Below are 12,312 nucleotides of genomic sequence, written 5' to 3'. Positions count from 1 at the left end.
CTCTATGGCTTATTTACTTGTTACAAGTTTGTACCCTTAAATACCATCAGTCTTATCTTCCCATCCCCTATCCTTTGGTAACCACCATTTTACTCTCTGTTTTATTTTGTTTTTTCTTTCCTGTTTGCCTTTTTCAGGTTCCGCATGTAAGTGATATCATACAGTACTTATCTATCTCTATCTGATTTATCTTGCTTAGTATAATGTACTCAAGGTCCATCTGTGTTTTTTGCACATGGCAGGATATCCTCTTTTATCATGGCTGAATAATATTCCATTGTATATATATGTACCACATCTTTTTTATCCATTCATCTGTTGATGGGCGTTTGAGTTGTTTCCATATCTTGGCTACTATAAATAACGCTGTGATAAACATGGATGTGCAAATATCTTATCAAAATTCTGTTTTCATATCCTTTGGGTTTATACCCAGAAGTGGAATTGCTGGATCGTGTGGTAGACCTATTTTTAATTTTTTAAAGAACCTCCGTATCATTTTCCATATAGTTGGACTAATTTACATTCCCACCAGCAGTGCATAAGAGTTCTCTCTTCACCACATCCTCACCAGCACCTGTTGTTTCTTATCTTGATGATGGCCATTGTAACAGGTGTGAGGTGATAGCTCAGTGTGGTTTTGATTAGCATTTCCCTGATGATTGGTGGTGTTGAGCATCTTTTCATATGCCTACTGGCCATTTTGATATCCTCTTTGGAAAAATGTCTTTTTAGTTCTTCTGCCCACTTTTTAATCGGAATATTTGTTTTTTTGTTATGAAGTTGTGTTAGTTCTTTATATATTTTGGAAATTAATCGCTTATCCAATATATGTTTGCAAAATTCTTCTCCAATTCTGTAAGCTTTAAAGGGTCCTTTTTTGCATAAGCCTTAATTGTAAGTGAATTGTAACAGTGGGGATTGAGAAGAAAAGGCTGACAAGGGGCTCTTGGAGGAGAAGCTTGACACCTGAAGGATGTATAGAACTTGGAGATGTGATGGAGGGCCTTCTAGGCAGAGAAAAAATAATGTGCAGAAGTTCAGAGGACAGAAACTGCAACATTTGGCTTCTAGCCTTATTTTCCTTCTGCTCTACCTCATTCATTGACTTTCCTCACGGGGGTTTCCTTCCTTACCCCACCCACTGTCATAAGTGGACTCCAGGGTGGCTGACCTGAGGACAAAGCATGCATAATAATTTGTGCTAAAATTTCACAAGTGGCCAGTAGCAATCATCCAGGTGTTCTGGTAAAGATGCCTGACTGTGTATTTACCCCAGGTTATAAAGTCAGCTCGGGTCATGAAGAAAGCCGTGGGTCACCTTATTCCCTTCATGGAAAAAGAGAGAGAAGAAACTAAAGTGCTTCCCGGCACGATAGAAGACAAGGTGAGTCATTTTGTCCGAGCCCGTGGGCCCTGTGGGGATCGGCTCTGCACACTCTTACTGGGGCGTGGGTAGGGACCTAAGCCATCAGGCTTGGCTGTGTTTGTCATTGAAGATGAAAGGGAGGAATGATCCAGCTCTTTTACCAAATATCAGAATACTCTGGGATTTTTCCCATAAACGTGGCTTCATGAAATTTTTAATAGGAACATAATTTTTCAAACAAAGCCCATGATTTCAAGACAAAAGCAGTTTGTTCATTCATCTACTGACTATTTACAAAGCTCCTACTATGTGCCAGGTACTATGCTCGACACTGTAGCTAAAAAAGATTGGTCCCTACCCTTGAGATGCTGTTTAGTTTTGGATAACCTCTTAACCGAATATTTCCTGTGTGCTGGTCATGTTCTTGTCACCACTTCTGGATTCAGATCCATTCTTGTTGGCTGTACCACCACAGTAAATCATTAAGCTTTTGACCTTGTTTAGCCCCCTGTGAAGCTCAGGCAGCTTTGGCCCCTAGGATTCTGAATTCTAAAATTGATCTGAGTTTGTGAATGGCTCTTGCATAGTGTTTATAAAAATCCCGTTTGCCTTGGGTGCCTTTTTCTTTTCTTTTTCTCCCTTCCTTCCTTCCTTCCTTCCTTCCTTCCTGCCTTCCTGCCTTCCTCCCTCCCTCCCTCCCTCCCTTTTTCCGAGGGAGGGAGTGCTGACAGTCTGGAGCAACAGTGTTGAAGCCCCCCTGCACTGGTCTGTTGTGGTCCTTCCCATTCTGACAGGACACGTGCGATTCACCGGCTCCTTCCTCTCCCTTTACTGCTAATAGTGAATGCTTATCAGACAGGTTTTGGGGGTTAAGGATATGATCTTCAGCGATGGGACTGTCTTGTATTTGAACTTAAACTGTCCTTTGAGGTGATGGAATGCATGATCTTGGTTGAAGCCCCCTGAGCTAACCAGCTGGGCGGGCTTCCTTCGAGCTGCTGGGGCTTACAGCCGCCTTCTCACAGAGCATGGGACCTGGCTTCTGGGTCCATCTTCTTTTTTTTTTTTTTTTTCTGGCCATGCCACGCAGCATGTGGGATCCTAGTTCCCCAACCAGGGATCAAACCCACACCCCCTGCATTGGAAGCCTGGAGTCCTAACCACTGGACCACCAGGGAAGTCCCCCAGGTCCATCTTTGAGGTTGCCTTGGTTGTATTGAATTGCTTTCTGTGCTGATACCTGTCTGGCTTTGGAGAACTGGGTGATCTGCTCTGAAGTGACCACAGCGATGCTTAGCTGCTTGGCTTCCTCTCCAGGACCCTTACCAAGGTACCATTGTGCTGGCTACCGTGAAAGGCGATGTGCACGACATTGGCAAGAACATAGTTGGAGTAGTCCTTGGCTGCAATAATTTCAGGTGAGTTAAGACCTGTCGTTTTCACCCCCTTTCTTATTTAAAGTAAAAGCATTAACAGGGTAATTCTTTACTGGGTGCGAAGGGCAGGGTAGGGCAGTAGATGTTAGAGGTTATTTTTAATTTCTTTTTCTTCACTGTGTTTTCAACTTTTCTACATTGAACATACCTTTTCAAATGAAGGAAGTTAGTAATTATTTAATGTTGTTTGTTCAGTAAGGACAAAAAGAATAGAAAAAACTATTCAAGCAGTGTCAAAACAACAAGAGGCCTCTGGGGATTTGACCTCCGGCCAGAGGCTAGAACATTGGGTCCCACCCCATGGCCCATGACATTGAGCATATTTCCGTTTTCCTCTCCATGAACTGCCAGATTTTTAGAGCCAAGATCTTATTAAGACCTTGGCTAAATAGAGTTTTATAAGAAGGATTTGACTGTACAGTTCTTTTTGCTTTGCTTAGAAAAGAACCAGGCATGCATCCTGGTGTTGATGAAGCTAGTTTTTGAATGTTGTATACAAGTAAAATCCCTTTCTTATATCTTTCATTATAGTTGAATGATTATTCAGCGCAAATTTATTTCTATGTGAGAGCTCATGACCCACAGTAAGAGCATGTTTTGCTCAGATTTCAACATATTCTTTGTAATGAAAAGCCTAATATAACTAATGTCTTCTCTGGCCCATGTCCAACCAACAGTCTCTGAGTCACGGACTTCTTTCCAATGTGCGTTTTTCTCTGTAGAGAAGAGAGACTTGACTGCAGCTACAGCCGGGCCCCCTTGGAGTTGTCTTTGCCCACTGTCGGATAATAATTACCCTCTAAGCCCCCCGCCTACTCTCAAAATATTTATCCATGTCTGCGTTCAAGGCTAATTAAATGCAGCTAAGAACCACTCAGAAAGGCTGGAGATGGAGGAGCAGTGTGAGGGCGGCACCTTCTTCCCTCTGACTGTCTTCACAGGCACTTCCGTTTGGCTGCCTGTTCACTGTCAAAGACTTAGCATTCTCTCCTGGTCCTGGAAATGAGGAATATTGTTCTTGGAATATATTAATTTTTTTTAAGATAAAAATACTGGAGATACAGTGGAGGTTGTTATAATGAGATTTTACCTATAGGATAAGTATTTGGACGAGAAATAAGTATTTGGATGAGGTATTTGCTTCCTAAAGTCTCTGACATTTCTTCTGTTGTCTCATCTTTTCAAACCCTGTGTTGTTGGTTTCTATTTGCATTCATCATAATTAGTTCAAGTTCAGTTAACGCTGATAAATGTTTATATATCATCTACTACATACCATGCATTGTATCAGAGACACCAAAGTGATTGAGTTGACTTTTCTCCATTCAAGAACTTTACTGTTTATCAGGCTAAAAAGCAGGAACATGTTCAGTGGTGATAGTGGGGCAAGAACTATTGAAAAGGCAATTTGTAGACAAACTCTCTATAGCAATTCTTGAGATATCATTGTCATGTGTTTATCATTTTTTATTATGAAAAATGGACAAGTAGTTGAGAGAATCATACCAGGAATGTATTTTCCTCCAGTTAAAACATTTTAAGGGACTTCCCTGGTGGCGCAGTGGTTAAGAATCCGCCTGCCAATGCAGGGGACATGGGTTTGATCCCTGGTCCGGGAAGATCCCACATGCCGTGGAGCAACTAAACCCGTGCGCCACAACTACTGAACCTGTGCTCTAGAGCCAGCGAGCCACAACTGCTGAAACCCACGCGCCTAGAGCCCGTGCTCTGCAACGAGAGAAGCCACCGCAATGAGAACTCTGCTTACCGCAACGAAGAGTAGCCCCCGCTCGCCACATCTAGAGAAAGCCCGCGTGCAGCAACGAAGACCCAAAGCAGTCAAAAAAAAAAAGAGGCCAGGGAAAACTGTGACCAGCATACCCAGTTCCTCTGGCTTGTGCACTGGGGGCCACTTATCTGGAGTAACTGGAGAAACATCTTCTGATGAAATTCTATTCTTTTTGCAAAAAAAAAAAAAAGTTAATGTGCAAACTTTTTCTATCAGGTCAAACACTCCTTTGGGTCTTATGTCTTATAACACATAGACTCTTGGCACTGGTGGGTTTAATGTTATGACATCAGCTAGTAGACAGGTGCCCCTGATAGCTGCTTTATATAGTTAAATGTATGCTTTTGCTGGGTATCCATGTTCCAGCTGATGCCTGGGTGAATCACCCAGCTAGTGAGTGAGTCTAGCAAACCATCCAGTACCAGATATTAATACAACTTTCTCATTCCTGGTTCTTTGTTGTTGATGCAGTAAATCTCATGAAGAGACATGTTCTTTGTGGGGGAAAAAAGAAGTAAAGAGGACTGAAAGTGATAGTTCTGTCTAGACAGAAAACACATTTTTTATGGGGATGATGCAATAGAATTTGCAGATTTGAGAATTTAAATGGATCTGGGGATGTGTCCACCAAGAGTTTATTAATACCTAACATTTGTTTTCTGCTTCACAATTTATATAGTGCTTTTATATAACTGATTTTTCTTTTTCTTTTGCTATTCTTTTCCTGATTCCTTCCTTCCTTCCTCCCTCCCTCCCTCCCTCTTTCTTTCTTTCTTTTTGTTCATTCTTTTTATGGTTTTGATCCTGCTTTGCCTGCCTCAATTATTGTATTTCTCATTTTACACAGCTAGCAAGTGGCAGGCTGTACTCAGGGCTTCTGAATCCAAAAGTCAGGATTCTATGTTATGTCATTTTAGCTTCCAGTATTTGTTCCAGTTATAAACAACTTTAACTGTAATGTATAATATTAATATGCTAGTTAAATTCCTCTGAAGAAATAATTTAGAATACTTAAAAACATTTTTGATCAGATATTTGATTACATGAAAGTTGATTTTAGATATACTCTTTAATAATAATTATATAAAGAGACAAATGTGGACTTTTCCCATTTAACAGATAATGCACACTGTTTAACTGGGTAAGAAAAAGTAGGATATATTAACAGAAATGTTAAAATTAGATATACATCTAGTACTTTAAAAAATATGGATCTGATGAAACAGATAATGAGGCATATTTTCATTTTAACCAGTGGTTCTTAATATAATTGTCTAGTATGGGTAAATAATACGCAATATATGGCTAAGAAGGGGACACTTTGAAACTGTATAATGTTAGAGCTTTCAGCTGAGTGAGGAAAACGACTGTATCTAAGTCAAGGGCGCACTAGAGACTTCTCCTAGCACCTCAACATGCTCTCTTTATAATTATTCGGAGGCTTTCAACTGTGTGTGTGTGTGTCTGTCTGTGTCTGTCTGTCGTTTTCTAGCTTAATTGAGATATAATTGACATATAACATTGTTTAAGGTGTAAAACGTTGATTTGATACACTTATATATTGCAGTATGATCACCACCATAGTGTTAGCTAACACCTCCATCACATCACATAATTACCATTTCTTGTTTGTGGTGAGCACATTAAGATCTACTTTCTTAACACTCTCAAGTATATCATACAGTACTGTTAACTCCATTCATAGTGCTGTGTATTATATCCGTAGAACTTATTCATCTTCCAACTGGAAGTTTGTACCCTTGACCAGCATCTCCCCATTTCCCCACCCCTCAGCCCCTGGTAACAGCTGTCCTACTCTCTGTTTCTATGAGTTCAGCTGTTTTAGATTCCCTGTGTAAGCATATCCTACAGTATTTGTCTCTCTCTGTCTGACTTATTTCACTTAGCATAATGCCCTCATAGTCATCCATGTCATAATGGCAGGATTTCCTTCTTTCTTATGGCTTCTTATGGTTCCATCGTATGCATGTATCACTCCTGCTTTATCCATTTATCTGTTCTTAACCATAGCTTGGAAACCTTATAGGGGCTGCAGACTGGTACGGTACTCCCATCTAGTGGTGGTACCTGTGAATTGCAGGATCAGAAGAAGCTGCCACCTTTAACTTCATTTCACATGACAGTAAATATGAGGCACCCTAAGTGGATGCAGATGCAAAGCTAGCTTTATATTCCATTTTAATTCCTTTTGGAGAGTAAAAGGGGCTTTATATATTACAATATTTATTTTCTAAATTGTATGAATTCTTAAATAGTATTGGATGCCTTTGCTAAGGCATTTAGTGCAGCTTACATTTTTTTCTGTATTAGAAACTCAAATTAAATGCCTGCATTTACAGCTCTGTTATAAGCACTTTAGAAAGATGATTATAAAATACAAATTTTTCCATAACATTTTTATTTTCTTTAATCTCTCATGTGGCAAAATATAAGAATGTGTATAAGAGACCTACAGACACTGGGTATAGCTCAGAGTGCAGAAGGGAAACCAAGGGAAAGCCAAGGGAGGTGGAGAGCTATATGGGGGACGCAGGGAGTTGTAGTAAAGGGGAGAGAAAATGGGAAGAGATGGTGGGAAGAATGGCAGCCGCCACGGAAGGCAGGGATGGGATTGACCCAGGCTTCAGATCCTTTCCTTCAGCCAGGGTTCCCCAGGGCCAGTTGTTTGTGATTCTGGACCTTCGTAGTACTAGTTTCTGCCTGGGTGGCCCTCTTTTTTCCTTCATCCAGCTAATACCTACGTATTTTTTCAAAATGCAGCTGGAATCACCCTCCTGGGGTGCTTCTAGTTGTTACCGAGATTAGATGGTCTCCCACAGCACACTGTAAATGCCTCCTCTGTGGCACTTGTCACACCATATTCTAATTCAGAATATGAATTAGAATTCATATTCTAATGAACTCACATGTGCTCAGAAACTGATTTCTCAACTCACACATGCTCAGAAACTGATCCCCTTCTTCTGGGGTGGGGCTGGGGACAACCCGAGGCCTAGATTGGTTGTCCCTGGTGGTGAGCAGCCTCCTTCCAGTATCCCAGTGCCATAAATACTACTTTCTATGCATGGAAAACGTTGGGAAGTGCTCCTCTAAACAGTGATATATTTGACTGTCTCCCAGCAAGACCTCTTAAGGCAGCCTAATACGTTGGAAGTTGAACTTGTACCCCAGAGCCCTGGCTCACTGTTTCCAGACCTCTTCTTACCTGCCTGACTGCCGGTTGTCACTCCCTTGCTGATTTCTCCTTCTCTGTGTGACCCCAGAACGGGGGAGTGCTCCAAGGCTCAGCCCTGGGACCTCTTCTCTGTCTGTCCTCACTACCTAGGTTAGTGCTTCTCGGACTGTAATGTGCCTTCTGACCACCTGGGATCTTGATAAAGGTCAGATCAGGTTAAAGTAGGTCTGGTCAGATAGTCTTAGATCATCTCATTCAGTCTCATGACTTTTTTTTTCTTGCTCCTCTCCCCTTTCATTTCCCCTCCCCTTCCCCTCCTCTCTCCCCACCTTCCCTCCCCCCTTTCTCCCCACCCTCCACCCGCTTTTGGCAATTTATTTTTCTACATCTTTTACACACGGTCTGAGGACTTTTTAACACCATCTAATATGCTGTCAAGTCCCAGGTTTTATCCCCAGCATGGATCTGTCACCTGGACTCTAGGCTTACCTATCCAGACGACTACCTAAGGGCTCCATTTGGATAGCTAAAGAAACAATATTTTGAAAATCGAACTAATTGCTGCCATTAAGATGCCCTCTACGGGGCTTCCCTAGTGGTGCAGTGGTTAAGAATCCGTCTGCCCGTGCAGGGGACACAGGTTTGAGCCCTGGTCCAGGAAGGTCCCATTTGCTGCGGAGCAACTAAGCCTGTGGGCCACAACTACTGAGCCTGCACTCTAGAGCCCGCGAACCACAACTACTGAGCCCACTTGCCACACTACTGAAGCCCGTGCACCTAGAGCCCGTGCTCCGCAACAAGAGAAGCCACTGCAATGTGAAGCCCACACGCTGCAACGAAGAGTAGCCCCTGCTCGCCGCACCTAGAGAAAGCCTGCACGCAGCAACGAAGACCCAACGTGGCCAAAAATAAATAAATAATAAAAATTAAAAAAAGAAAAAATGATGCCCTCTTCTCCCCCTCTGACCTTACTCCCTACAGCTTTCTCCTTCCTCCATTTCTGTCCAGCCACGAGGTCTCCTTAGTTTTCCTCAAACAAAAGCAAGCATCACACGATGTTCCTGAACGATACAGTGCCTAAAACAAGAAAAAGAATTGAGAGCAAGATGATTCTTGCCATCATACTGATGATTTTTAATTGAATTTTTAAAATATATGCAATGCTGAAAGCAGTCAGCTTTGAAATACATGCCTCTTTATCTTGATATAAAAGCAATATGCTATTTTGCTTAGTTTTATAGGCTGTATTTAGTCACAGTTTAACAAATCTAGTTGCCAGACTGAGTGCAATGTGCTAAAAAAAAAAAAAAAAAAAAGGGTTCCACCTCGCCCCTGTTATAACCTGCAGGCCCCATCATCAACACTTACAGCATTTGTTCTCTACTGGCTTAGTGCTAACAGACCTGAATAGAGTTAGCATTGATTTGAAATTGTGTACTTACTGAGGATTCCATATATGCTAGTTTATTTTTTTTTTTAATTTAAGTAATATGGCAACAAGCTAGAAAATCTAACCGTATGAGAAGGTATATAGTGAGAAGCAAGGCCCCTTCCTGCCCCTGGTGTCCAACTACACCCACCTGTTAGCAGCTGACATGATGTCAGCTAGTAGTTCTTAAGCATTGATTTTTTTTTATTTAAAATTATTTTGCCTATTTAGTTTTAAGAATTGTTGACATTAGGAAGCAAGTGAAAACGCGTACTGTAATTTTTTAAACATCTTTGTAACACATACTTATGATCAAATTAAATGTCGAAATGACTGACATTCCGTGTACTCTCTAAATCTAGAAGAGTAGTTTATAGAACATTTTCAAGGGCAGAAGTCCCATTTTCTCCGAGTTCCAGAAAGCTGTCTCCTCCTTGAGTTACAGTTCCTTGGTGTTACTCTGTCCTCTGAGCGTAACAGGCTCCAGGCTTCCTCTGCCCAGTTGCGTCCCCCTTCTCATGTGCCCGCCCAGGGTCAGCTCTTCCTTTGAGTCTCACTCCATCTCTCGTGGTTACCTGCTCTCGGATTCAGTCTCCCTCTCCCTCAACTTAAGTCACCAGATTCCTTCTCGTCAGCTTTTCATGTGCAGGAACTGACCTCTTCTTGCTTATCCTCCTAGTTGGCTTCCATGTAGGGTATACTGTTCAGTTGATATTTATTGAGTCAACTTACCCAGCATCTTTATTAGCCTACATGGCTAAGAAGATGGATTTTGATGTCAGATCCTGGTTCAAACCTCAGCTCTGCTACTGATTAGTTGTTTGACTGGACGAGATGCTTAACTTCTGGGCCCACACTTCTCTGGGCCCTTCCTCATTAAAATGTAAAAATCATGTTTTCAAGAATTTTAAAAATAGAGAGTATTAATTGGTAAAACCTGCCTCAAAATCAAGTTTAAAATATGAATCAAGCATCATAAAAATATTTATATTCTTTAACGCAATAATGCCATTTGTATTAATCCATCCAGTGTATATATTTGGATAAATGCATGAAGTAAAATATGAAAACAAACCACAGAAAATGGGCCCCATGGTAGTGCTTGCATGTAGAGTTCCTGTGAGGGTTAAACAAGATTGTTTATGCAGAAGGTTTAGCATAGTGGAAACAACCCAGGTGTCCACTGACAGATGGATGAATAAACACCATGTGGCACATTCATACAATGGAATATTATTCAGCCTTAAAAAGGAATGAAGTTCTGACACAGGCTACAACGTGGAGCATCCCTGAAGTCATTATGCTAAGTGATATAAGCCAGACACAAAAGGACAAGTAATGTATGATTCCACTTGTATAAATACCCAGACTAGGCAAATTCATAGAGACAGAAAGTAGAGTAGAGGTTACCAGGGGCTGGGATGGGCCGATCAGGGATTGTTGCTGAGGGATTGCAGAGTTTCTTTTGGGGCGATGAAAGAGTTTTGAAAATAAATGCTGGTGATGGTTGCACACCATTGCAACTGACTGATTAGTGATGCTGAATTGTACTTAGGTTAAAATGGCAAATTATGTGTTATATATATTTTACCAGAGCTTAGGAAATAATAGTGTCCTCTATCAAAAATTATTGAATTGTCTACTTTAAATAGGTGGGTTAGATGCTCTGTGGATTAAGTCGGCAAAGGTGTTTAAAAAAGCTCAGCATAGTCCCTGACCCATGGTCAGTTCCTAATAAATGGCAGTCGTCGATGAGTTGGTGGTTGATATTTCGTGAGCTTTTCAGTGTGATTCCAGTTTACGTTAGAGCAGTATTTAATGGCTAAATAAAAATGTTCGTCTAGCTTTTTCCTAATGGGTTCTCATTAATTTTCTCACATCTCATTTCTGTGCCCCAGAGTTATTGACTTAGGAGTCATGACTCCATGTGACAAGATACTGAAAGCTGCTCTCGACCACAAAGCAGGTACTGTGCAGCCGTGCTCCTGGGCATTTCAGTAAATACCGTTTCCTCCCATTGTCTGTCTATCGGTGAATAGCCATGCTCAGCCCATGTGGGATGGTGGGACATTCAGACATTCAAGTGCTAGCTCTGCCTGGGGGTGCTGTCATTGCCGTTTATAATGGAGGTAGAAGGGGTGAGCAGGTAACCGTGAAACTCCTCTCTAGCTATGAGGAAGGGGAATGGGGACAGGCTTCTTAAAAGAGAACAGTTTTATTAGACTTTTTTCCTCTGTGTGTAGTTGCTTTTATGTTTCTTCTGACACTGTGACACATTGAGTCTGGGAAATCATGAACTAACAATTGTGTGGCTTCCTGAAACTGTGGCAAGCATATTATTGCAACTTGAAGTTGCAAATCATATTTACTCCTGAAAGCAAAAAATAAATTGAAAACCCCAGTCAGAAGAGAAGCCTCAGAATTAGAAATTGGGAATTTATCTTCTGTCTTGTGGTCTTTATTACAAAGTTTTGAAAATGAGTCTTCATACTTTTCCTCTCATCCTCCTTCTCACTGTCCTTTTTTCTCTTTTTTAAAATAATAGATATAATTGGCCTGTCAGGACTAATCACTCCTTCCCTGGATGAAATGATTTTCGTTGCTAAGGAAATGGAGAGATTAGCTATAAAGATTCCGTTGTTGATTGGAGGAGCTACCACTTCGAGGTAAGTCATGCTACTGAGCTTTGTGCTTCCCTTAAATTCTCTTGAATGCCAGCATTTAAAAACAGTGATAAAACCTGACTTTTTTTCTTATGCATAGTGCATTGGCTTCTTACTATATAAATACATGAACTTTCCAGCCTTCACACCACGAGAGCCAGAATCATTTGGGGGCCTGCTGCAGGAAACTCCTCTGTCATCTACCCCCTCTCCCTGTTTTTGGATTCCTTTGGCCTGCAGTCCTCTTTTCCTTCATCTTCTCACCTCCCATTCAGTTCCTGAGACGAACACTTATCCTCTTGAAATCAAACTGAGTGGAGAAGCTGTGTTTTTTGGTACAGAAACACTGCTTGAACTTTAGCCCACTCTCTGTCTTGAAGCAGGTATCTGACTGAATAATTACAGGTTCTCTTGAAGAAACTCCGACCTT

General features: G+C 41.3%; 1 protein-coding gene across 3 annotated transcripts in view; it reads left to right on the top strand.

Moving 5' to 3' along the window:
• Window positions 1–12,312, top strand: part of MTR (5-methyltetrahydrofolate-homocysteine methyltransferase) — a 95,111-nt gene that overhangs the window by 74,128 nt on the left and 8,671 nt on the right. For all 3 annotated transcript variants that reach the window (XM_082854597.1, XM_082854598.1, XM_082854596.1), the window contains 4 exons: window positions 1,280–1,387; window positions 2,687–2,787; window positions 11,118–11,185; window positions 11,765–11,885. In XM_082854597.1, coding sequence (XP_082710723.1) covers window positions 1,280–1,387; window positions 2,687–2,787; window positions 11,118–11,185; window positions 11,765–11,885 — 398 coding nt within the window. The remainder of the gene's footprint in view (window positions 1–1,279; window positions 1,388–2,686; window positions 2,788–11,117; window positions 11,186–11,764; window positions 11,886–12,312) is intronic.

Source organism: Leucopleurus acutus (assembly GCF_964270905.1).
Source record: "Leucopleurus acutus genome assembly, chromosome: 14".
Classification (NCBI taxonomy): domain Eukaryota; kingdom Metazoa; phylum Chordata; class Mammalia; order Artiodactyla; family Delphinidae; genus Leucopleurus; species Leucopleurus acutus.
The sequence above is the reverse complement of the archived record's forward strand: the minus strand, read 5'-3'. Positions and strand labels throughout refer to the sequence as shown.